General features: G+C 48.6%; 2 protein-coding genes across 2 annotated transcripts in view; one reads left to right on the forward strand and one right to left on the reverse strand.

The window, feature by feature from the left end:
* SLC5A10 (solute carrier family 5 member 10) overlaps positions 1-26,568 on the forward strand; it is a 49,847-nt gene that overhangs the window by 10,636 nt on the left and 12,643 nt on the right. Inside the window, exons 8-9 of the mRNA XM_058157170.1 lie at positions 1,488-1,693; positions 2,995-3,130. Coding sequence (XP_058013153.1) covers positions 1,488-1,693; positions 2,995-3,130 — 342 coding nt within the window. The remainder of the gene's footprint in view (positions 1-1,487; positions 1,694-2,994; positions 3,131-26,568) is intronic.
* FAM83G (family with sequence similarity 83 member G) lies at positions 546-26,495 on the reverse strand. The gene is made up of 3 exons (XM_058157166.1): positions 25,209-26,495; positions 11,647-11,814; positions 546-2,165 (listed from the first exon to the last, which is right to left on the reverse strand). The coding sequence occupies exons 1-3, from the start codon at positions 25,689-25,691 to the stop codon at positions 1,752-1,754; spliced, it is 1,065 nt and encodes a 354-aa protein (XP_058013149.1). The 5' UTR covers positions 25,692-26,495; the 3' UTR covers positions 546-1,751.

The following is a 26,568-nucleotide window of genomic DNA, read 5'->3' on the forward strand; positions in this document are numbered from 1 at the left end:
GGATTGCCATCTATCAGAAATGGTGTAGGATCTCTTGCTTGGGCGGGCGCGGGGGAGGGGGTTTGGACTAGATCAGGGGTCTCCAACCGTGGCAACTGTAAGACTTGTGGACTTCAACTCTGGGAGTCCACAAGTCTTAAAGTTGCCACGGTTGGAGACCCCTGGACTAGATGACTTACGAGGTCCCTTCCAACTCTATTATTCTGTTCTGTTCTCTCTCCTTTGGAATGCCTGGCCCTTCCCTCAACCCCCCTAAATTCAAGTCATACGTAGGGTGAAATTTGAATTTTCCTTTACCGTATATACTCGAATATAAGCCGATCCGAGTATAAGCCGAGGTCCCCAATTTTACCCCAAAAACTGGGGTAAACTGGGGACTCGAGTATAAGCCGAGGGTGGGAAATGAGGCACCTACCGGTTGGGGAAACCTCCTCCCTCAGCTGAGAAGGCTGGCGGCCCCCGCCCGCCTCTCACTGCACCGCAGGGCTTCCCGTCCGGTAAAATGTGAAAAGAAAAAAAACTCGAGTATAAGCGATATATCGAGTATAAGCCGAGGGGCTTAAAAAAAAACAAAACTCGAGTATAAGCCATATAGACCCGAGTATAAGCCGAGGGGACGTTTTTCAGCACAAAAAACGTGCTGAAAAACTCGGCTTATACTCGAGTATATACGGTAGCTTCTTGGGAGTGAAATCTGTCAAGGGGCAGGTGAGTGAGCTGACTAGTTGGGGTACAGTACCCATGTGCACTCGGGGAGCTGTGGGGAGATGTGTAGAAGGCAGGGGAGAGCAAGGCCATCACTGCATTGTTGTTACGTGGCATGGGATGCCCCAGTGGCTTTTGTGGTGTCAGTGATGACACTCTGGCTTCAACAATGTGGCACTAATGCCAGGAGGTGCGTGGATGCACGGGAGCAAATCTCAGAAGGTGGGGTTCACCCCCTTGCTGAAGGTGCAGATGGGGAAGTCTGGGAACATTACAAGAAGCTTCCTTTGGGCTCTCTGGTTGAGATTGCTGTTAGTGCAACTTTCCTCAACTTGGTGCCCTGTAGATGCACCATGGATCCTTCTGGCTTATTGAAGAATTTTGGGCAACTGAGGAGTTGATGGAGGAGATGGTGAGTCGTTGGTTGCTCCTCATGCTTAGATGGTGCTTCAGAGGTTGGCCCAAGACTTAGGATCAACTGGAGTTTGACTCTTGAATGGGACTGAACCTAAGGTGGCCTACAAAGAGCACCCAGCTTCTTCTCACTGCCCATGACCTCTGCATTCAAATGGCCCCCTTCTTCTCCCACCTCATCCTGAGTGGAGAGGAAACTCAATGCCCCACTGTCAAGGTTCCTTCCTCATTCTTTGGGGGCAAAGGAAGAAGGTGGGAACCATTGACTTTGGAGGAGCCCAGACAAAGGGGAGGGATGTGGTTGCTCGCTTCAGACATTGTTCATTGGTCCTCTGCTCTCCCGCCCCATTGATTTTTACTTTGAGCAGCCTTCCACCGGATTGGGGGCTACCACAACCTGGAAGAGGCCTACTTAGCTGCCATCCCATCCAAGATTGTCCCCAACACAACTTGCCACCTGCCCAGGCGGGACGCCATGCATCTCTTCCGGGATCCCATCACTGGAGACCTGCCCTGGACGGGCATGACTCTGGGCCTGACCGTCTTGGCCACGTGGTACTGGTGCACCGACCAGGTAATTGCAAAGCAGCCCAGCCCCCCTTCCATTGGTCATTCGGGTGTCTCCACCGGCCTTACTGGTCCTTGGGGTGGGCGGTCCCAGGGGGCTTCCGTTTGGATTCCAGTTGGGAAGTCTTGCTCTTCAGGTGCTTTGACTGGGAGAGCTTGGACAGAGGAATGTCCAGCGGAGTCCTCATTTCTTTTGGTGACCTCTGGCCTTCGGGGAGTGGAGTCAGGGACCGACCAGTGGCTCTTGGGGTGCTTGTGCCACCTCTGTGGGAGACGGGGCCGGGCCGGGCATTCTTGGCAGAGGTGAAGTTCTTCCTTTGCCAGAACAAGGGGTTGGCTGAGGTTGGGGCGACTTTCTTGGCCCCAGATCTGTCCTGTGGCCGTTTGCCCTCCTCGGAGGTTTTCCGCTGCTGGGGTCGGCTTTTGCCCTGTTCAGCCGACACTTGCACCCGGGATCCGTAGCAGAACAGCTGAGGCCCCTGCGGACAGAACGCAAAACAGCATCAAGAAGAGAAAAAGGCATTCGAAACATCCGCATGCAGTTATGTGTCCAGTGCGTGGTTGAGTTTTGCAAAGGGCTGAGAGACAGAGTCCTGCTCCCATAAATGTGTTGGAAATAACTTTGGATTCTGCCGTAGATCAGGTTTTTTTTTTAATTTACATTTATATCCCGCCCTTCTCCAAAGACTCAGGGCGACTTACAGTGTGTAAGGCAATAGTCTCATTCTATTTGTATATTTACAAAGTCAACTTATTGCCCCCCCAACAATCTGGGTCCTCATTTTACCTACCTTATAAAGGATGGAAGGCTGAGTCAACCTTGGGCCTGGTGGGACTAGAACCTGCAGTAATTGCAGGCAGCTGTGTTTTAATAACAGGCTATCTTACAGCCTGAGCCACCACGGCCCAGTTCAGTTTAGATCAGTGCTTTTCAAGCTTGGCAACTTTTAAGATGGGCGGACTTCAAATCCCAGAATTCCCCAGCCAAGATAGGTGGCTAGGGAATTCTGGGAGGTAAGTCCACCCATCTTAAAGTTGTAAAGTTGGGAAACACAGAGATAGTTGATAGGTAGGTAGGTGTGTGTGCGTGTGTGACAGAGAGAGAGAGACGGAGGGACAGGGAGAGAGGATAGAGAAATAGATAGAAGAGGGGGAGGAGACACGCAGAAAAGAGAAATAAAGAGATGATAGATCAGTGTTTCTCAAGCTTGACAGCTTTAAGATGGATGGACTTCACCTCCCAGAATTCCCTAACCAACATGGGGCTTTTTCTGTCCTGAACAAGAATTCACTCTTGTGTCTTTCCAGGTCATTGTCCAGAGATCCCTCTCGGCCAGGAGTCTCAACCATGCCAAGGCCGCCTCCATCCTTGCCAGCTACCTGAAAATGCTGCCTATGATTGTCATTGTTATGCCGGGCATGATTAGCCGAATTCTCTACCCAGGTAAGTTGCGTGTCCAAAAAAAAAAAAATGTCGTGGAGGAAACGCCTTCTGTTTTTTTTCCTACCGAAGAGGCCCGAAGGCCATGGGCTTCATATCTGGGGTACCCAGCCTAGCAGGACCCAGCCTGGCCCAGGGAAGCAGCTGCAAGAGGACTTCCAGGGTGGGCACCTGCGCTCAGCTTGGCAAATGCAGCTGGCCCTGGACAGGAGAACTGTGCCACTGACTACTCCTGTGCCCCAGTGCAGGGCAATTGACTGGCCTCATTGGGGGCCAGTTCCTGCTCTGTCTTCCCTGGAATGGGATCACTTCCTGAACACAGCTAAGGATGCCATCCTCTGGAAATAATCTCAGGGTGCGAACTGATTGACAGGCAGGTGAGCTGTGTACGAAACCTGCCAAGCATCTGAGGAAGCATGTGTGGGTGGAGAGGGGACGTATTTCTATCCATAGCTTGTCTGATGGCCATCAAGGTTACTGCACTTCTCCTCTTCCTAATGTTAGACTTCAGGACTGTCCGGTATTAGGATCAGCCTTGTTAGTCAACTGTGGTTTGTTGACTATGCTGGAATAATAATAACCAGCAGCTTTGCACAACATGCTTCTCATATCGATTGTGGACGAGAGGCCTTTTGTATAATTGTTGCTGTTGTGTTGCTTTTATTTCCTTTCCTTTGGGGTTTTGTTTTTTTTTTAATTTTCTGGCTGGGAGCTGAACTCCACCTAACTTTGAGTTGCTGAGGTTAAGAAAGTCTGCGTTAAAGTGGAGCCCTTCCATTTAATTAGCTGGATAACTGCACTGGCGTTTTATGTAATTATGTATTGCTCCATTTTAATTTAATTTTGATGGCATTGTTTTCATTCTTCCTGTATTTTATATACATGAGTATATATATTATGTCTACATCGCCAAGAGGCACATGATTGCAGCAAGAATATTAAACACTAATGACCTAATAAATTCATAAAAGGAGGCCAAGCCAAGAACGGAACCAATCCGAACATGGCTTGTGTGAAGCTGGTGGGGAAAAACACCAATCAGAGGTTGTTGGTCGGTCACAAACCATCCTGAGGGGCCCCAGAAGGATGTGGTTGGCTTTAGACACCCCATAGCATCCTTTGGGTGGGAGCTCCTTGTGCTAAAGAGCTTCTCCTTCCAGCGCTTGTCCTCGGATGGCCTTCAGCTACCACATAATTGGACCCTGAGGCTTTGGACAGAGGACTTTGGCAGCTGGACATGACAAGGCCCAGCATCTCCACTTAGCATTGGTCCTAAATCTGGGCTTGAAGCACTTTGGGAGAACCAAGGTCTTCCCCAGATGGCTTGGTGTAGATCAAGGTCTTCTCAAGAGCTGAGCTCTTGGGGAAAGACTTGATAAATTTGGGAGGAAACCAAAACTATGGAGCTGGCTGTTCTGTCCCCATATCAGAAGTAGGAGAAGAGGCAACTCAGTATGAGAAAGTGTCGCAAGGTAGGAGAGAAATGTGGGCCTGGAAGACATATTGCCTCTGGGGCCATGAGATTAAGCAGCTAGAGCTAATTGTAATTCTTTGGATGAGAAGGCCAGAGAAACTAACAATTACAGCTTTCAGTTGTCTTGTAACTTCACTATTGAGAGAGCAACCAAGAGCGAGTGCAAATGATTCCCATTTGGCTCGAATGCATGTCTGTCCATGTGGATATTGGGATAGTGCCCAATATCAACCCTTATTTTACAACTGTTCTGTTTTTTTCCCTATTTGGTGGGTCTGGCCTGGGGTTGGGTTCCCATAATTCCTAGCCAAAGGATCTTCTTCAGAATTCCAACCCAGTCCCTCAATACCCCACTGAAATGTTGGTGGACACAACAAACATTGATAGTGTTGGGTTGGGTTGAAAGCCATGACCAAGGCCCAGGGTTGGGTTATCGATTGGTTATTGCTGTTGGCATCTGATCCAGAGGAATATTTCTTAGAGCTGACTTATGGTGCTCTCACAGGGAAACTCTGGAACTGCTGGCAGAAGGGGTGGTGAAGGCCATCACGGATGGCTTTGAAAGGAGAAGAGACAAACTCATAAAGGATGAAGCTATTTGTGGCCTCTGATCTTAATGCCTATATCTGACCTCCAGCATTGGAGATGGCTCTGGGAACCATGAGCAGAATGGAACAGTTGGGCTGATGCCATGTTTGGTCAGCTACTGAGAAGATACGATGCTCAATGAGATAAGACTCTTTATCTTCTCTCCCCCTTTGCAGCTATTCAATACAAGTGTGTTGCTGAGCAGCAGCACCCAAGAGTCATCCTTGTCTCCCAGCCCACCACTCTGAGAAAGGTTCCCACAAAGAGTAACCCTTGCAAGTGGCCCTTCTCTCCAGGGACTGCTGTGACAGTCACTGCCCAAGTTCTGTTTTAGAGGACAGCCACATGTTCTGCTAGAAACCCTCCTGGGTGGTTTCCTAGAGCTGAACTCACATGCCAAGGTAGAATGCTACCACAGAAATGCCTACCTGTGGAGCCTCGCTCGTACAGGTAATGTAGCCAGCAGGTAAAGCATGCAGGGGGTGGCCCCTTTCCCAAACGCACCTCGTCTCCTCCAGGCTGTCACTTTTCCACCTCCTCCTTTGAGCGGCTTCCTCCAGAGGCGGAGTAAGCCTTGGTGGGGGGCTCCCCAGGGGGCTTACAAAGGTCCCTCGGCTGAGGTAAGGCTCACTCAGTTTCCGCTGCAAGTGGTGAAGGCCGGGCCCCTCTCCGTTGAGAAGGAAGTCGGAGCTGGTCCTCCGCAGGGGGCACATGTGGCTTTGCCCCCTGTGTTTGTCAGAGTGGATGGACGCGTTGGAGAGGTCGCAGCTATGGGCAGGGGAGCTGTTGGAGAGGCTTCCGTGGTCACTGGGGGTCACATAGTCTTCCTCCTCTTCCTCTTCCGCCTCCCCCTCACCACTCTGCACCCCGTTCATGGGGAAGACGTTTCGTAGCGATGGGATCCTTCGCGTGGACTCGCCTTGGTTTGGGCACTGGGGCAGCAGCGCTTCCATCTTCTGCTTGGGGATCCAGCATTTGCTTCAAGTGCTTGTTGTTGGCCAGAGTGGCAATTGTCTCCCCGTTGACCAGGTGCCTAGGAGACTTTTCCACGGGGCTGGTGGCCAAGGGTTTGGAAGGAGGCTCCTGGTCATGGGCCGGAGAAGGGGCAGATTCCACCAGGGGTAGAGAAGTCTGGGAAGGTTGGTTCTTGGCCCCTTCTTGACCAGCTCTGTTCTTGGCCTCGAGGGCCTTTTGTTGTTTGAGGAGATGCCTGTGTTGGGCGTTGGCCTTGGAGACATCACACACTTTGATGCGGTTGATTTGAGAAAGCTGAATGTTCTTCACCTTGGGATCGATGATGTTGATGTAGCCCAGGACTTCGCTTCCAGGTTCTGGGTCAGGCTCCACCCAAGTGGGCAGGTAGTCGAACATATTGGCCTTCTCCAGGTTGAGGAGACCTGGGTGGATGGGTGGCACCTTCTCGGTGAGGTTGCTGGGCCTCTCGGACACGTGGTCTTCAGGGATGACCTTGCTTTGGGCTTCTGCCCGTTGTTCAGTGAGGACTTTGTCACTGCTGGCTTTGCCGCTGCCCACCTGCTCGGTGCTTTTGGCCTTGACCAAAGCATATTTCGGATTGATCAGTTTCTTCACCGTGGAGTTGGCCGGGGTCAGCGAGATAACAGAAGGTAGGATGACTGGCTCGGGTTCCGGTTCCTCCCCCATAGGGATGGACTTGAGGCTGACGCTCCGAGACATGAGGTACAGCTCCTGGAACTGCTTGTCGAAGGCCTCAACCACCTGGCCCGAAAGGACGGAAATGATGTTCCGATCGGTCCTTGCGGCTGACCAGGTGAAGCTGGAAGGGAATACGGGACAGTTCAGTTGGGGGCTGACAGACTCTTGAACTTGAAGAAAATGTTAAAAAGGAAAACTGGCTAAGGACTAGCATCGCTCAAACCTGCTAGAACAATGTTTCTCACCTTTAAGAGGTGTGGACTTCAATTCCCAGACTTCTCCAGCCTGGGGAATTCTGGGAGTTGGAGTCCACACCTCTTAAACCTGACAGCTTGAGAAACACTATGATAAACCATGCAAGGGGGCATTTTTACAGCCAAATATTTGTGTTCAGTGCACATCTAGACCAGTTTTCTGTGCAAAATCTAAATAGTTGCTGCTTGGTTGTGGGTCATGAGAAGAAGCTAAGTATTAAAGCTTTGGTTGAGCAATACCCCCAATTTTCTGTCTGATCTCTCCCATGAGAGTGGAAAGCTCTCTTTGGCCGCAGGGTCTCCCATAGGAGGTCTTTTACACCCCCCTTTCAGTTCGCCACTGGCATCCTTCCTACCCCTAAAGCCACACAGAGCCAGCTAGAATGCTTGGGACCCCAAATCAGGGCGTTCTCCAGGTTCTCCACCTACCTGTAGGAGCCACACACAGCTTTGTCCCCATCCACAAACATGAACTTCTGAGCCAAGGCCCCCTTGAATGTCATGGCGGAGCGGGTGAAAAACTCGGTGCCCCCAATTGTGCCGATGCGGAGATTCTGCAGACACAAAAGGGCAGGAATGAGCCGGAAAACAGCGGATAAAAGCTTGCTATTGGGCGATCGGCACTTAAAGGACATTTCTTTTCATTTTGGACTCCTGGGAGCCAGAGTTGTGGTTTCAAACCTGGATGGGCGGAGGGTGGAGCCTGGAGCAGGTGTGGCGTGGCCGTTCGAGTTAGCCCATCCAAGATTGACTTACTCAGCACAATACCGGCTTGCTGCAAACAGAAGAGGCACCCAAGCTGATTACCGAAGCATCTTTGCAAAGCCCAGATAATTTGGACTGTGCCATGCCTGTTTTGCAAACCTCTTGGCTTTGGTGAAGGGAGGGGCGGGAGTTAAAGCGGGAAGCGGGAAGTTGTGGTGTGCGAAAGTGCAGAATTGCAACACGCCAACGTATGCTGTGTGCTCCCTGTAATGGAGCCTCCTCCGTATTGAGAAAGCGCTGAGCAAAACCTATTTATACCATCTATTAATGCACCTATGTCTCTGAGGTTTATTATGATGTTTCTGCTGAAAACTGAAATTTGCTTCTGTTTTTTTGCCAAAAACCACCCCATTGCAAACCAGTAGCCATACTGGCTGAACAGCCACTGCAAAAAAAAAGTTTGCAAAACCCAGGCTGGTTATGTGATGAACCGTTTTACGATGGTCACAACCACTTAAAATAACCATAATGGGCAGCCTGTATTATGGCTGTAAGCCGAGGACGACCTGCAGAAATGTTTTAAAGGGAGAAGAAAAGATAAGTGGGAAGCCGAAGGAAGAAATATAAAAGTTCTCCTGTAGAAACAAGTCAATGCGTGCAAACGAAGGGCAGGTTTTAAGGCGCAGGCCCACCGAAGCTGGAAGAGGACTTGAGGGACTAGCCAAAGGCCACGTGCAGAGTTCTTGGGAAAGCTAATAAAAAGCCCAGTGCTGGATTTTCCTGTCTTTATTGTCTTTGGTGTGACTACGCTCACATTTGAGATCTTCTGAATTCGAGAAAGGCGATGGGTTGGCAAAAAGTCAACAAGCCCCAGTGGCTCATAAGGAAGAGGACAGCTTTAAGAGTTCTCGAGAACTTCTTTAAAAGTTTCGGTCAAAGGGAAGTGGAGAATCTCCGAGGGAAAATCTCCAGGAAGAAGGTGGAGACCAAGGGCTCAATTAACTCTTAATTGCTCTCGTTCCAAAAACATATTTTTTTTTCATCCTTCAGGCCCTTCCTCACCCAGCCAGCATTTTAAGGCCAAACGCCTTGTTTTCTTTTCTGAAGTTAATGAATGACGTTATGAGATGTTTATTCTCCTCTCTTCCTCTGAAGAAAAGCAAGCGCAGTCCATTGAAAATAAGCAGCCTGAATTGACAACAAGAAAGGGGGAAAAATGCAGTTGAGGCAGCTGTCTTAAGTAAGAGCAAAGTTGTTGATTGAGCCGGCCGGGAGCAGAACAAAAAAAAACACAAAAAAAACAGGAGCAAACAGCCAAGACGGCTGGTTGGCAGGGAAGAGGACCAGCGTGGCAGCTCGTGCCAAGGACTGAGTCACTGGGCAAACATGCGCTCAGAGAGCTGGAGACGTTTCCCAGGGTGCCTTGTGGCTGACCCCTCGCCCCTGTGTGACGACTCTTGCCGGGTGTGATGGTGCCGAAGCTCGGCTGTCCTCAGATGGACACCAAGCCTGATGAGAACGGAGCTGCTGTTCTCTCAAAGGGAATCGTGGAATTTTAGGACCTTGGAGGTGGGACTGTGTGGACTTCAATTCCCAGAATTCTGCCAGTTGAAGCCCACAAATCTTAAAGTTCTTGAGGTTAAGAAACCCTCCTCTACAGCACTGGAGAATCCAGCTTCCTGGAGTCCCTCTGGAGCCCACACAAGCAAGCATCTCCAGATCTTTGAAGCAAATGTGTTGGTTTTGATTGGAGCAGCTTGCGAGCTTTGAAAATGGTAAATAAATCCCTTCCACAGCCAGGCCTTTTGTCGGCGTTATGTGCTAAAGGTGGAGCCGCATAAAACGAAGTTTTCAAAGGAAAGAGCTGAGCTGGAATGTAAGCAGGATGAGGCCTTGCTCTAGGGCAATTCAAGGCAAAGGTGGTTTTTGTTTACAACCTCCCGATGGGTAAAGTGCAGTCCTGTGCTTCAAAAAGGAGACCAAGGGAGGTCTCACCTTTGGGCCTGTGGCATATAAGTGTGTGTGTGGCTAGCAAGAGGGCAAAGGGCACGGAGTGAACTCATCTGCTCAGCCCCGGATCTCTTTCAGCAGCGCTTCAGGAATGCCAAGCACGCTCTGATGTGAAGACTACGAAAGAAACCTGGTTCCATCACCAGCTGCTTTCTGACGTAGCATTTCGGAAACCCACCACCGCTCAAAGTCATCCGTGGTCTTACGCCCATCCTTCTTTTCCCCAGCACCTGTTTGCTTCATTTGCAAAATGGGGACAACCCAGGGGTGAAATGCTCCTGGTTCAGACTGGATCGCCCGGTCCAGTAGCGATGGCGGCGGGTGGTTCGGAGAACCAGTAGCAAAACAAAAAAAATGCTTTTAAAAGAAAAGCCTCTGACGATCAGGCAACTCAGCTGGATCGTCAGAGGAGCCTTTTAAAAGCATTTTTTTACAACCTCTTCAGCCGAAGAGGTTGTAGAAAAAATGCTTTTAAACTTTAAAAAAAAAAAGTTGGCCATGCCCACCCAGTCACGTTACCCCCCCTCGCCAAGCCACACCCACAGAACCGGCAGTACCAAATGTTTCATTTCACCCCTGGGACAACTGTTTGAAACAACCAGCCGAGGCATCAAAGTCGTCCCTACATGTAATGCAAGAGGTGTGCTGTGGTTTCTTCCTCAGCTCTTCCAACCTCTTGTCATCCCGTTGAGCCCCTGCAAAATGCAGCTTTGTGGATCATTGGGAATAAGAAGCTATTCAGGCCTCCGGCAATGGGGTTCTTGGCATGGAAAATGTACCTGAGCCCCTCTTTACCTGTTTTGGTCTACGCAAGTTAGAAAACCGTGAAAACGGTGGAATGGGTGGCAACCAGAAGTTGTGGCTGCTCCATCACTGGAGGCTTTTCAAGAAGAGGCTGGACCCCCGTTTGTCTGGAGTGGTCGAGGGCCGTGAGGGCGAACCTGTGGCACACATGCGGCAGGTGGCACACAGCACCCTCTCTGTGGGCACGTGAGCCGTCGCCCCAGTTAAGCTTCGCTGTGCCTGCGTGTGCGCCTCCCGCCGGCCAGCTAGTCATCGGGTCTCTGTTGCGCATGCCCAGGGTGTGTGTATGGGGGGCACACATGCATGTGGCGGGGAGGGCGGATGCAGGGGGCGCACGCATGCGTGTGGGGGGATTTTCTAGTCCTGCCTTAGGCATGAAGCCAACTGGGTGACTTTGGGGGTCAGTCGCTCTCTTTCTATCCAAGAAGAAGGTCCTGGCAAAGTTGCTTCTGAAACTATGGCCAAGAAAACTGTAGAAACTTGTCCCTAATGTCATCGGCAGTCAGAGGTTGACTTGATGGGGGTGGGTGGGTGGGTGGGAGGCTTTCTAGGCGTTAATCAAGACTCTTGAAACTACCTTTCCCTTAATGAGGGCCAGGGTCTTGCTTAGCTTAGAAACTGGAATCAATGTGAAGTTCTGCTGTCTTCCCCTCTCAGAGCTGCTGAACGACCGACTGGAAGGAAGCAGAGAAAGCCCAGGAATGTGCTTGTAAGAGATCAATATCACGGCCAGCTGGTGCCATGGAGACTCTTCTCGCAAGCGCTGGGTGCTCCAGCATGGATGGGATTGGCTGGCAAGCGCTGCCGTCTCCGAAGCCAAGGCTTAAAGGAATTTGGGAAAGTTGCAATTATTGCAAAACGGGAAAGTAATTATACCCTGAATTGGCCAATGAAGATATCAGCTCAAACTACAAAAGGTTGCCTCCTAAGCACTCCGAGGGCGTTTTATCTCTCCCCTTTTGTGGACGACGTTTCCACTGGACCCTTTGCTAGACTTGGGGCTGACTTACCTTTAGGTGGCCGGCATGCATCTGGGCTCGCTCGCACATCTGGAGGAAATATTTCAGGTTGGATTCATCTATGATGATGTAGATGGCCACTTTCCGCTTAAATCCCGCGTCCAGGAGGTCCTTGAAGATGTCAACATCCGTGAACATGTCCATGACCACCGCAACCACCTGCCAAGAGGGAGAAAGGAGACCTCAGCCACGGGAGCTAAACGTCATTCCAGATCTGGCCTTACCTCTTAGTTGGCTGGGGATTCTGGGAATGGTAATCCCAGCATTTGTGGAGGTGCCTGATTCACACCAAGCATGGCAATAAATCTTGACTCTCCAGCTCCATCAGCCCAAAGTCAAGAACTGGCTTACAGCAGAACCTCAAGGACTCAACACAGCTGTCTTAAAGGCTTGATTGCAATTAAGACAGAAGCTATCTACACAGAAGGTCTGCCTCGTGCAGAACGTAACAACTAAGCTCTTTCTCCAGGCCCACTTTGGGCTTCAAATCCTAGATCTTGTCTTCCTTCCTTTTCAAGTCAACAAAGGTTGGGCCATTCTCTTTTCAGCCTTCGGATTGGGAGATTTTGGTTCAAGGTTTACCTAATGATTTTGCCTGGCCTGGGAGTCACTGGTTCTCATCTAATGCCCTTTACAGGGAGAAACCAAGTAGAGGGAGAGGGACTTACGTGCGGGAGTAGAGCAAATGTTGCTCCTTGATTCCACCCCGTAAAATTCTTAGAATGTTCTCCTTGGATCAACACACACCAGTTCTCCATTTAACCTCAAATATTCTAGAGCCCAGGATTAGATGGCCTCGTGAAATCTACCTTCCACCTTTGAGCCGGTGGCATTTGCTAATTGCTTGGATGGGGACCACATTCCAACGTTTGGGGCAGAACAAAACCCATTTCCCCGTGACAAAGCCTAAACGCAGACCGTCTTTCCCCCAGGAGCCCTCCTGGCTATTAAGTTGTCAACTTTTTGTCCCAAAAAGCTTCTTGCAGGAAAAGCAAAACGTCTTCAAGAAAAATCCCCAAGGAAGTGCAGTTGCTCTTTGAAAAACCACCTTTGGGACAACCACGGCTTGGATGAGTCTCCATCACCCATCTCCTTCCACTTACGATTGCATGACTGTAACTTTGTTGCATGTATCCTTAAGATTTATATTGATTGTTTCCTGATTGCTTATTTGTATACTATGACTATCATTAAGTGTTGTACCTTAGGATTCTTGATGAAGGTATTTTTTCTTTTATGTACACTGAGAGCGTATGCACCAAGAAAAAATTCCATGTGTGTCCAATCACACTTGGCCAATAAAGAATTCTATTCTATTCTATTCTATTCTATTCTATTCTATTCTGTTCTGTTCTTAGACATGGCAAACTTTGCTTTCTCCTCTCTTCAGAGGCTGAGTTTGGGGCAGCCTCAACTTCCAAAGAGGAGCAAAGAGCCCCAATTCTTAAAACTCAGAACCCCAATCCATGTTTCTCCTGAAAGAGGCTTGCTGTAAGCAAAAAGGTGTTTTAAGGTAGCCTGGTTCCATGCTGCACTGAGAAAAAGCCTGTCTCACTTGGCCAGCTTTTCCAAAAGGAAAATCTTTTCCATCTGGGTCCCAGCTGTGTGGGTGGGCCTGTTTCTCAAAACAAGAGCTAGAAAAAAAATACTTTTCTTCCATGCATTTCGTGGGAGAAACGTCTGATGCAGCTCCAAAAGGAGGCAAGACGTGTTTACATCTTGTAAGAGAAAAGGGGGAATCGTATTTCTGGCACGAGCTGCCTTCGGGTTGAGTAATGTAGTTCTTACAAGAGTCGGTTCTCGGCCCCGAGAGGTTCAATTCAAGAGCAGGAAAGTCACCGGGTCAGCAAAGGGAAACCAAGGCAGGCGGCAAAATTAACGAGAGAGAATTGAAACATGATCGGGAGCAGACAAGGTGAAGTGAGGAGGGAGCTGGTGCTGACTTGCTTGGCTTCCTTTCTTAGAACGTCTGAGAAAATGTAGGAAGAAAGGGGGTTTTTTGCCTATAGGAATGTGTGGGTTCAAGGCAAGCCCTTTCCTTTTCCCAGGAATTGCGGCCCACATAAATGATGGGGAGGATACCCCTTTTTCTGTGAGTTTTTGCACCCCGGTCCTCCAAATCTTGGCAGCTTCCTAATTCTGAAAATTGAGTTGGCTGTAAGGCAGTATTTCTCAATTTTGGCAACTTTTAAAGTGTATCGATTTCAACTCCCAGAATTCCCCAGCCACACATCTTAAAATTGCAAGGTTGGAAAACACTTCTGTAAGGCATGTGTAGGTGTGTTTGAGAGAAAGAGAGAGAGAGAGAGAGAGAGAGAGACTAATGGGATTTATTTACAAGCAAAGGTCATTCATTCAGTTTGTACAGCCACTTATATTACATACACGACTATCAGCTGCTCACATGGTTAAAAACAAACCGAACAGTCAAATAATAACAACAACAACAACAGAAAAACACCAAAACTCTAAAAACTTGAAATGTAGGTTGCTTCTGGTTCTTATGGCCAAGACTTAACTGACTTTTCTTGCTCAAAGGAAAAAATCAGAGATCTCGGTAGCCAAACCTCCTTTTAAAAAAAAGCAGCTTAGGACACGTTGCCATTTTCACACCACAGTCACAGCATTCTGGATCCTCACAATACGCCAAAAGTGAACCAGCCAAACAGGCTGGATTTGTGGAACACCCTAAAGTGATCCGAGATTTAATCGAGCTGAGTCTGTATGGTTTTGACTTTGATTGATCTTGTCAAGGGGATTGGGTGAACCACTGGTGCAGAATAAGGTTCTGGACAGCTGGGAGAACCCGAAATGTGGTTATTGGGGGTCTCTAAGAAGAGGGAGGATCCAGTTTTGAGTGAAGGTTTTCGGAGTGGCTCTGATCGGTTGCACTGGAGCACCAGTTGTTGGGGTTGAAAGAAGGAAAACATGAGGAAAACATTATGGGAGCAGATTAAGCTCAGAGATGTTTGTGCTAGGAATTCTCTCTCTCTCTCTCTCTCTCACACACACACACACTTGTGAAAAACCCAACAGAACATACTTGGGTCTATGTTTGAGTCCTGAGGTAAGCTGTGAGATTGCAATGTAGAAACATGTTCTCTAACAGCACATGTTGCAAAATCTCAACTCTCTGGAAGAGTCAAAAGTTGCCTTTTGGGCAGAGGGTCTTTTCTTTGCTCTGCTGCCCAGTTTCCAATAGTGGTTTTACAGGAAATTCTTGGAAAGATCACCATCCAGGAAAGATGGCCACGTCTGTGGCTCTTACATGTCATATTCGGTGGGTATGTGACCATAGTGTCCTTGAGAAAAGAGGCCCACTTGACCCAAGAACCAGAAAGTCCTCCAGGGGCCAAGAAGTCCAGATCCAAGAGTGTCTCCTCCTGACCTCCCCAGGACACAGCAGATGGACCACTGGTGGCCAAGAGAGGCCTCTAGAAGAGTTGAGATAGACCATCACCACGCTGAACTTCCAAATCGGGAGATCTTCACGAGAACACCCTCTTCCTACATGGTCTTTGTGGACCAGTTGCAATCGAGATGTGTCAGGATCTGGCTGCAGTGCCAGCTGTTTTGGTGTTTACCAACTGGAAGGGACGGGGCTCTACTTTGAACAGGCTGTCTCAACCAAGTTTTCTCAACCATTGTCTTTCGGATGCTTTTGATCTGCTGCGCCTTCATTCCAGGGTTTGGAAGATGTGTCTCTGGGCGAGGCGATCGTGATTGAGCAGGGCTTCTTCTCCATGGGAGGTCAGGACACAGCCATCTAACCTGCTTTTGGCAGATTGGGCAACCGAGGCACGCCTGGAAGGCTGAGTGGCTTGCGTACACCACCAAGCCAAGCTGCTAAATGCCATCTCATGACCGAACGGCTGCCTCTCCCGTGGCCTACTTAAGCCTCCCTTGTCACACGGAGCAATTAGTTCGCTGTCTCAGGATGCTGCCTTTTAATCACGCTTAATAATCCCACTCTGTCGTGTTAAGATCAGCCTGCATCTTGAATGTCTTGCAAATACCCCATGCGCCACGCACAGCACTTCTATCGCCATGCAAATAATCCGAGCAACAATTGTGTAACCGTGGCTGGTTTTGCTCAGTCCCCAGGTGCGATGGGAAGAACTGGAGGGGAGAGGCAAGGAAGTAATTTGTCAGGAAGACTAGTTCATGGGCTGGGGGTCTGCAGAGGGGGGTGGTGTGACCCAGGCCCAAGTAGGTAGTAGTAAACTCAGTTCAAAAACAGACTTTATTAGAACAGTTGAGAATTAACTCATTCGCAGCGTAGTCCAAACTAAAGCAAATTATTCCCAACACAATTCCTCAGTCCTATGACCAACCTTGGTCTTAATTACGCGAACTGCCAAAGGCCTTTCTTGGCAAAAGTTCAAAAGCAGAAGACACAAATGCAGCAACGTTGTTTTCCGGCAAAGAGCCCAAACACCGTCACTGGTCTTTTAAGCCTTTAGGCAAGGGGCCAATCATCTCTTGGCCCTACTCCCGAGTTGTCCTCTTTGCTTGAGCTGCTCTTGCCTTCTGGCAGCTCTTCTCATGCCTGCATTAGGAACAGGGTCTGCCTCACTACTGTCAGCCTCTAGAGGCTCCTGAGTCCGCACCTCACTCCCCGATGGCCCTGGCCCCACCTCTGCCTCTGATGCAGAGCCCTCATCCGGGCCTTCCCCAGCCTCCAGGACTGGCCCACACTCTTCCTCAGCCTCATCGCTGTCTGACTCCGTTGCCAGCTCTGCAGGCTGCTGGCGGACCACAACAGGTGGTCCCAAAAAGGCAAGATAGTGGCCCCAAAATGGTGGGATTGAAGTTTCATGTGGACTTTCCATCACAGAGAAAATATGAACACATGGAACGTTCATGATGCATATGAGTGTGGGTGGATTTTTTGTGACCATATCCTGTGGACATCCATGTCGGTGTGTAACTCGGTGGTGACTTCTGGATCTCAGATTTCCCTTGCAAAGTAATTTTTTGTTCCTCCTGCAAACTTCACTGGAGTCCAGAGCCAACTGGAACTCTCACCTGGGTTCCCATATCTGGGACCCAAAGCTGAGGAAGTTGGAGGAGTTTTGTTGGCCTAATTAAGGGCAACATTTCCCTTCAGGCGCTCGCAGATGTTGCTGTCTCCTGCTTTCATCTTGGGCCAGGCACACGTCATCTGTTTTCGAAACTGTTCGGAGAACAAACGTTGAGTGTCTGTTGGGTCCCAAGTTTTCTCCTGAAGCAGCTTCTGCTTGCTGAAAAAAGATCCGGTTTTTATTTATTTATTTATTTATTTGCTTTCCCAATGGATAAATCTGTTGTTCCATTTTCCTGAGATGGATTGCTTGGGCAAAACAGCAGTTCTTGAAAATGCTGTTTCTCCAGGGCGAAAGGTACTTGAGGAGTTCTCAAATGCTTTGTCTCTGCCTTAGCAGGGGGAGGTACATGGTTAGTTTTGGGTGAGGGTCCACCTAGGGCACTTGGCTAGCTAGGGAACCACTAAAGCATCTCTGGAAATGGAAGGAAGAATCTCAACCTGCAGATTTCTCCACATCCTTCTGTCTGTCCATCTTCTGGCCGGCTGTCAGTCCGATACAATCCATCGGTTCTGTGGCTTTGAATAGGAATGACCAATCCCGTACCCTACCCAGCATCTGTTCCATAATCCACAGCCTATTCCCCCTCCCACGCTCCTATCCTTGTTTATTATTCCTGTGGTGGCCGAGGATGTGCCGCGTTTCATGTTCTTACAATAGAGGAGAATCTTTGGAAGGGCTGATCTCAGACTGGTGGGATCGGGATGGGATCCTGATGGGACAGGAATTGTGCAGCTTCTGTTTGGTGCAGCTCCATCTGCTTTGTTTTGCCACAGGAAAAGCAGAGTGGCAAATTCCCCAGGATTTAAAGGAGCAAGGTGGAAGGCAAGAGAGCCTCTTAAGATTCATATAGTTTGCACACAATTGCAGCATTTTCCTGTGTGGCTTCAGCTATCCTGGGAGTTAAAGTCCAGACATCTTAAAAGTTGCAAAGATTGAGAAAACTGCCCTAGAGGTCCGTCCCATCAACACAACCATCCTTGGAAATGGGGGTGGGTGGGAAGCTGCCTTATAAACTCTTCTCCTCCTGTATCTCCAGTTCTCTGCCTTGGCCAACCAGACCCTCTCCGATCAAGGCACCTGCCCTGCAATCTTGCCATTGCATCTGCTGGTAGACAGCCTCTCCCTAGGGAAGCCCCGGGCTTTGCAAGAGGCATGAAAAGGTGCGCAGGTGGAGCAGAGCAGCTTTGCTGAAAGAATCCGGGGCCGAAGGTTTGGCCGGGGGCTTTGCTGTTAGCAACAGGGTTAATCTGGAGGTCAGGCTGAGCAATCCTTGCTGGATAAACAGAGCAGTATCGAGGCCTCGGCTGTTTGCTCCGCTTGCAGATGCCCCAGTGCAGCCTTTCAGTGTTTGTTCCCCCTCCTTTGAGTGTCAATAATTATTTTTAGTGCTTTGGCTACCAAGGGAAATAGGCAGAGCCCTGTCAATTCAGCGTTTACCTGCCTCTGCTAGGTAACTAGCATCAGCAGCTAATCCGAGGGCCTAAAGATACACTTTAATAGACTGGATGGCCATTTGATCCGGATAGGGATCCCCTGCCTTGAGTAGGGGGTTGGACTAGAAGACCTCTGAAGTCCCTTCCAGCCCTTGGATTCTACATTCTATGTACCAAAAGCAGAAGGCAAAAAGACCTGAGGCAGCTTTCCAGGCAGCCGAGTGAAAAGATTATCCTGCTAAATTATCGATTAAAAGAAGAGACAAAGAGCGCATAGTCCCTGCAAAGTTTAAAAAAGAGAAAGATTAAAAGTGTTCAGGCTTTTCCAATAGGGAACGAGAGCCAGGAATCATTTTCCCAAACCAAAACTGGATTTCTGCTAAAGATTTCATGGAGATCGTAATCCAAAAGAAACCAGGATATCCTGGTTTGTGATTTCCTTAACCTGGGTTTCTGTCTCCAGGTCTCGAAGTTGAAATTTACAGGAAGCAGCTTCCTCTCTGAAAAGTAACCATGCAGAGGTTGATTGATTCATGTGTGTAATACTATTTATATAAACGGTTTCCAGAGAGGATGCTGTTGAATGTTTCACAAACCCACCCAAGGAAACATTCTAGGAATATCATTCAGCATCACCATTCAAAGGGTTGATTAATGGTCTTATCCTCCATCCCCCCCAGCTGAGCTGCCAAAATAAGTCCTGCTCTCTGTCCAGAGTCAAACTGAATGTAGTTCCCTGGTGATCAAATGCCCGAGTAAGAAGCCAACTTTCCCAAGCACTCCTCCAGTTTAGCAAGGGGATTTTCTCTTTCTTTGCCTCGTTTTGTCTACCCTAAAACAAGCCACTGTCCCCCAGAGAGCCGGTTGGCGCTGGACTGCTGTGAACTACAGATCCGGGCCCTTTCTTAGGTCTCCCGCAGCTGGGTTTTCACTGTGCTGCAGTTATTTAGACTATGTGGCTGGTCTGCATTTTTGAGTGGATTAGGAAGCAGTGAGAGAGTTCGATTCCTCCCTGCCTGTTTATGGCCTTGGAAGACTGGATGCAGTGGCCTCCGTTGCATCTGGAATCAGCTGGTCTTAAATGGGGAAGATGCACTGAGGTGCCAGCCAAGACTTAAGCTGTTTTCCCACGCTTCTTAATCAGAAGAGAATGACTGCCCTGCTGCCATTGTCGGTGCTACTGTGTCACACCTGCAGGTTTGAAAATAAGTATTATGGGGAGGAGGAAGGAGAAAGGAAGCTTGAAAGACCTTTGATCTGCTCAGGCTGCCTGTTTTCCTCGATTGCTTCCAAAAACACCTTTTCCATTCCCCCCCCCCCCCAAAGTGCGGTTATGCCCAAGGTTCATTTCTGGATCAGATTACGCTGAATCGGTTCAGGAGGCAAAGTCGTATTTCTGGAACCAAGTACAGCAGGTTCGCAAGGGTCAGGAATGGAAGAGGACAAATTGGAAAGAAAGAAAGAAAGAAAGGAAAAAGAAAGAAAGAAAGAGAAAGAAAGAAAGGAAAGAAAGAAAGAAAGAAAGAAAGAAAGAAAGAAAGAAAGAAAGAAAAAGAAAGTTGAAAAGTGCCGTTTAGAGCAGTATGAAGAAATGAACCCTGAAGAAAAGTGTATCAGAAGAGGCAGGATCTCATCAGCACTCGGCTGCCCTGGGGGAGCCACTAAAAAACAAAAATACCCCCCCACACACACACAATTTGACCAATGGTTTCATAAACGGTGGCACCGGAGATTTCTTTCCAGATTTTTACAGGGTTTTTTTGACTTCCAAATCTAGCCTGCCACCCTAGGATTGGCCAACGGCAGCTGTTAGCAACAGATCTTGAAAATTAAATGTTGTGAGAAAATGTGACACAGAAATGACGTGGAATTCGACCTGCCCTAAAGGCGACTGTTCTGTGATTCAGTGACCCGAAAAGAGACAGGTGGAATCGTCCCAGACTCTATGAGAAACTACTTTTGAATGTTGAGAATTTAATGATTTATTACATTTATATGCTGCCTGTGTCACTCTTCAACTCTTCCTTCTGCTGTCTCTCCTTAGTGGGTGCAATGCAGCCGAGTTCATCTAAAAACTAGAAACCCCACGGATCATGTTGACACAGCTCCGATGGTTGCTGAAATTTGGGGAAATCTCCCAACTGAAGGCATCCAGGCCGGTCCTTCTTCATAAGGTCCCACTGATGTGTTCAGACTCGGGCTCCTTGGTCAAGCCAGCCAAGCTGTCAAGAGCTGCCAATCTCTAGAGCTTTTGAATATTTCTACACCAAAGGCTCCATTTCTGTTCAGAAAGCACACTTGAACCTGGAGGTGTGACTTTTGTCCGCAAGAAGACCTCCTTTGAAGTAGGCAGACCTTGGAGCTGCATCTGACATTATAGGAGACGTGAAGGCAGAATCTCCCAGCTACAAAAGTAGCGGTGAAATGCTCCCGGTTCAGACCGGATCAGCTGATCTGGTAGCGAGGGCAACAGGTGGTTCAGAGAACCAGTAGCAAAAATCCCTGGACACCACCCCCCACCCATGCCCACCCTATCGCCTGCTTGCCTGGTTGCTCGCTTACCACTTCTTTCCGGCTCGCTTGCTTTTCCCGCCCGAATGGTAGGACTAGGTAGTAAAAAAAACAAGGCTCTGCCAATCACAGCTGAGCTGCGCAATCTTCAGAGCCTTTTTTTTACTTTTAAAAGCATTTTTGTACTATTTATACGCCTGAATAGGTAGTAAAAAAATGGTTTAAAAAAAGTAAGAACGACGATTGTGCACCACAGCTGATCCCCCCCTTCCGCAGGCGCTGCTCTACTTACCTTCCTTCCCTTGCCTCCTTTTGTGTGCGTGTGTGCGTGCGCACCTCACATTTGGTGTGGTGTACACTGCACATGTGCGCACGTAGCTTGCGTTTGGCACACAGAGCACATGTGCAGCCACTGAACCGGTAATAAACCGGTTCAGATTTCACCGCTGTACAAAAGTCACATTTCCATCCAAGATCTACCACCACATTTCCTGACTCTTCCCTAAGAGAAATACCTGGGCAGGAGACAAAAGGCACCAGAATCCCCTAGGGAAGCTTTGAAATACTGAGAACTATTTTCAGTTTATGTTGAAAAAAGTGGACGTTGGGCCATTTCCTGGAAGCTTCTTAGAAACACAAGATGATCATTTTTGCTACTGCAAATAAAACAGATTCTTGGTGCCTAACCAATCCTGGGTTAAGCCAAGGCAGCTCCAAAGAGAAGCTTAATCTCCTAAGGACACTTTGATGTTATGGCTAGAAGGGTTTCACAAGCCCAAGCTTGTCCAAGATAGTTTTTGGTGGAGTCCAGATGGATCAGCTCAACAAAAACTCAGCGCCTGAGATCCAGTGTGAAGCAATCACGGGCTTGCTGATTTCTGGATGTAAACTTAGCCATAATGTGTGAATTCAGCTGCTCTTAGTCGTCGAGGGTCAGGCCAGCCTGCTCCATGCAACCAATCAATTAGACAATCCTGGCTTAATGTAACTTGTGAACCCAGCTTTTCAAGTCAGTTGCTGACTAATCGACTCACTCTAGTTTTTCACCATTTATACATAAACTTGCAATCGCTCATTCTGTTTTCCCCCTCAAATGCAACTTCCATGGTCTTGGCTACATTAATTTTCAGTTGACAACAAGATGGCAACAACACGGCATTATCTGCATAAAAAATACAGATGTGTCCACATCATCAAAACAAAATATGTCTCTATCACCAAAGGTTATCCTGACATGTTTATCCAGAAATGCAGTAAACAGCCTGTAGGACATCACACAACCTTGTGTGATGTATTGCTTTCAGCTGATCCATTCACAAAACATCTGTTAATTCTCACACCTCCATTCTACGCCATTTCTTTCACATGTAGCAACCAACCTTCCTTTCCATGTTTGCAAAAAAACATTCCATACATCAAACCTATTCAACTTTATCAAATGCTTTCTCTAAATTAATAAACACAAGGTAAACATACTTTCTCACAGACATGTAGATTTCTCAGCAAAGAAAAACTAAAGAACAAGAATCTGGTCTAAACACCTTTTGCCCACCATAAACTTTCACTGAACTTTTCATTCTTGCTTCTTGTAAACCCCAGTATTCTTTCGATATTTTGAAAAGGCCACTGATACTCTACAAAATAGTCAGCTCCACATTTAGAACATCTTATCATCCTTCAAGCCACTCATTTTCTCCATCATTCACAGTAAGCAATGAAATCAGTTATGCTTCTAGAATTATATTGATTCCTTTTCATGCAAAGACTTGTTATTAATATTTTCATGAACAGACTTGTTATTATGCCATGGAAACAAAGATTTTGTCCTAAGCAAGCCAATAATCATTCTTGGATTCCTGATGTCCCACTGATTTCCTTCACTCTCTCTCAGCTTGTTTTCAGTTATTCTTGTCACCTATAGAGTGTTTTCCCCTGGACTGCATCTATTCAGAATATTGCAGATTTTTTTTCTCCAAGACCATCCTTGGTTTTACAGTGGAGTGTAACATAATTATCATCAGATTGTGGCCGTGTGCTTTCATATACACAATAGCTAGATCAGTATCAGCAAAACTATGGCACGCGTGCCGGAAGCGGCACGCGAAACCATCCCACGAAGAATGCGCGGCCTCACTGGCTCCTCTTCCGTGTTCCTGTGATCATACGTGTGCCGGTCAGCTGGCCGTCGCACACGCGGGAGCAGCGGAACCCGGAAGAGTGGCGTTCCGGCACATGTGCGCAGGCCAGCACCCGACCTTCTGGGTTGACATTGCGCGCATGCGCGATGGCCAGCTGTTTGTCGGGCGTGCTTCCATGATGGTATCCAGGTGTTTGGGTGCTGGCTCACGCATGCGCGATGGACCGCCGCTCTTCCGGGTATCGGCACCCCCACGCGTGCCAAGGCCAGAGGGGCTGCACATATCTCGCAGGATGGTTTTGTGTGGCACTGCCGGCATGCAGGCTGGCACACGGGAACGTCAAAAGTTTGCCATCACGGGCCTAGATAACAGCAAAGTCGCTCCCTAAGTGATATCTTAACCCTTTTATTATTAAAACCATTCCTTTCCTTCCATGCCTGTGTGACCAGCTCTGCTCTAGAAGACCAATCATGCCATCCCCTTTCCTTTGGCCTCCTAGACAGACCACAGATCTATTGTTCTTTCTTTTTTCCTTTCATTTCACGTTTTCTTCATTATCGCTCTTTCCTGTTTTATCCTTTTCTGCTCTAAAATACCATCTTCCATTTGCCGCGGTCATTCTCAGAGAGGCCTGTTGATGTTGCTGTCCAATGCCCACCAAGGCTTTGGTCAATACAAGTTTCATGGCATGCTTTTTGGTAAGCCATTGCCATGGGCAGCCTTCCTGGCAAGTGGCAGTCAAGGGCCGCCCAGATCTCACGTGGGTGAGGGTGCCCATGCGCCTTTCCGCAAAGGACTCAAAATGGCAGCCACACAACCACAAAGTTCCTTTTTACACACAGCCCACATCAAAAGGGGGCAGGGTCTTGATGTGGCTGCTGTCTCAACTCTTTTGACCGTGGGCCCTCTTCCGTGCTGGGGTCTCTAATCTTCCCGACAAGCCAACTTCTCACCAACTTGGAATGCAATGGACTGGCGTAGTCTCAACGTCTTTCAAATATAATTACAGGCATTCCATTTCATTTCTCATAATACATTTAATTTCTCATTATGGTTTGATGACAGTTGCAACTGAAGATTTAAAAAATGGCTTTTTGGCTCCCTTTACCTCTACAAACTACCCTTTGATACTGCAATTCAAGAGGGATATGAATGTGTGGGAATCCGCCAGCAGGCACACGCTGGAAAACACCTTCATTTGCCCGTTGACAGGTTTAGTTTCCCAACCTAATGTGATAAAAGTAAATAAATTTATGTATTTATTCTGGGTTGACAGCTTTGTCTTTTGCAATGGAAATCGCCTTTGCGCCAGCTGCGGATGCTTGATTGCTAAATGTCAACCGAAGCTCTAGAAGATTGAAAACGAATCTGGGCCTGTATCACACACTCCCGATTTTAATTAATAACTGAGTTGAAAGTGAATTAGGAGGAGGAGGAGGAGAAGGGAAAGGCATGTCCAGGGCTGGACCGGAGATTTTGAAATATGTTAATAAAGTGAGAGTACATGGAGACCATTTGCAGTTATTTTTGATTGAAGTAGTTGTTTATAGTACAGGCTTGAATTTTAATAAGTAGCGTTTTATCTCTTTCTTGCAACAGCCTGAAAAATCTAGGTCACAGTTACTCCCATTTTATGGATGGGAAGACTGAGACTGAAAGTTGCCTGGGGCCTTTGAATCACGTGGCCTTTTTTCAGCTGTGCATCGTACGGAATTCTTGGAGGCCCAAATCCGATTCCCTTCCTGTTCCATTTCTTTTTCTAAGTGAAACAACTGAGGCTGGTCTTGTGCCGTGTTTAGACTTGGGAGATCCAGAGGTCAGATACAAAGGAAACATAAAAGAATGCCTTTTAGCAAGACCTGGAACTCGTATTCCGTGCAAGGAGTCAGTAAGAACAAGAGTGTTCTTGAGCATCTGCAGAGGACCTTTCCCCACGAATAGCTATTTGGGATTACGGAAGGCAAGTAGCTGAGATTTTAAAGAATGAAACACTGAGATTTTGGCTCAGTTTTGATTCATGTTTTGGAGAGTCAGACAATTTCTGGGAATGGAGCTTCTTCCTTCTACCCCATTCTATCTCCCCAGTCTTTCCAGCGTCATGGATGCTGGCTTCTAACCATTAGCTCTTCAACCTGTCATTCATCCAGTCCCACCTCTTCTCCCATCCTTTGGGAGATGGGACCTTATCCTGGGATCAAATCTGCCAGCAGGTCAGAGGGCAGCCATAAACAGAGCCCGAGATGAGCTCACTGAGACACCAGATCAGCTCTGTTGTGGCTCATCCTCCAGGCGGATCTCCCAGGAAGCTCCTGAGATGTTGAGGTTGGTTCAGAGGACATCTAACCCAACACGCATGCGCACACCCACCCCTACAGCCCTCTCACCTTCTGAGCCTGGAAGATCATCTTGCGCACGACCTCTTTGATGTGGGGCTGGTAGTCAATGGGCGGCTGCATGTAGACCGCTGCCCGGGTCACCCCACGGTACGCAATGGCTTCTGGCCAGCCAAGGTCCAGTTGCGGGATGGATCGGTCAGATCTTTCCGGCCAGTATTCCAAAGAAGGCCCTGGGCCTTGGTCATCGGTCTGGCTGCCACTGTCCACACAGCCACTCCTATCCTTGAGGGGATACTCCGCACCAGGGTCGTAGGTTTCCAAGGTCTCCAAGACTTTTTTGAGCTCCAGCTCGGAGAGGAAGTCTCGGATGTTCTCCTTCTTGAGAACTTCGTAGAAGGCTTCCGGCCCTTTGGCTACCAGAGCTTCTAAGGCCAACCTCTGTTCCTCGCTGTAGAAGAATTCGGGCTTGGATTCACTGGATCTCCAGTTGACGTGACTGTCATCCAGACACTGAACCTGGGAGAAAGCCATGGTTGGACTCAAAAGCCAGGAGGAGAGTCTGCTCCACCAAGAATAAATACAAGCTCAAATACGCGGAGAAATAATTTAGTGGTGGGTATTCCTGAGTTGAACAGTTAGTAGCAGCAGCAGCAGAGAATAGAGTTCTTCAGCTCTTCCGAAGGCTCTTGAGAAGTCTTCCCGGATTTCAGCAAAGTTTCAGGTGCTTCAGAGTCTTCTGGCCTCCACCTCCAGTTTCTCACCTGGTTCCTCATCTCATCTTGTAGAACCAAAAGGACCGAGGAGTCTCCAAATCGGTCCCAAGTCTTTCTCTCCCAAAACTCTTGTAAACGGCCCACAAAGGGTGGAAAGCAGAATCCCAACCACCGGAGGCCTCTCACTCTCCCCAAACGACGACTATCTCCGCAGATCTTCCTCCTCCTCCTCCTCCTCCTCGGTCAGAAACTTCCCAGCAACCCCCCTCTCCTCACCGCCACCCTCGACCTTCCAGATGCCCAGAGGCGCTGGGTGACGAAAGGTGAAGCAATTCAGTCTGAAGGCATCTTGATCTGCCTCTTTTTCTCCCGGGGGCTTCTTCTCCTGCCCTGCCCTCCTCGGCGACCCTCGTCCGATGCCCAACCACCTGGGCGGAGAAGGGGCTCTCGCTCTCTCCTCTTCCTCCCGACCTCCGTCCTCTGCCAGCTGGGCTGCCTCGCCAGGCGCGCTCCTGAGATGCCGGATCTCGCCGGCCGACAGCGTGGAAACTCCGGCGGCGTCTGCCGGGAATGAAGTCAGCGTGAGAAGAGGAGGTGGAGAAAGAAGGGAAGGAGGAGGAGGAACCAAAGAGCGAGCCGGCTGAGTAAGGCGCTCCTCCTCCTCCTCGCTTCACCTGCAGTCCCAGGTGGCCCCG

Source organism: Ahaetulla prasina, chromosome 14 (genome assembly GCF_028640845.1).
Source record: "Ahaetulla prasina isolate Xishuangbanna chromosome 14, ASM2864084v1, whole genome shotgun sequence".
NCBI classification, from domain to species: Eukaryota; Metazoa; Chordata; class Lepidosauria; order Squamata; family Colubridae; genus Ahaetulla; species Ahaetulla prasina.

Coding starts and splice junctions, on each gene's coding strand:
- FAM83G (XM_058157166.1), bottom strand. CDS start 25,691: ATGGCTTTCTCCCAGGTTCAGTGTCTGGATGACAGTCACGTCAACTGG. Junction 11,815..25,208: donor TGATCTTCCAGGCTCAGAAG/GTGAGAGGGCTG, acceptor CCCTCTTGGCAG/GTGGTTGCGGTGGTCATGGA. Junction 2,166..11,646: donor TGCATGCCGGCCACCTAAAG/GTAAGTCAGCCC, acceptor TTCTGTCCGCAG/GGGCCTCAGCTGTTCTGCTA.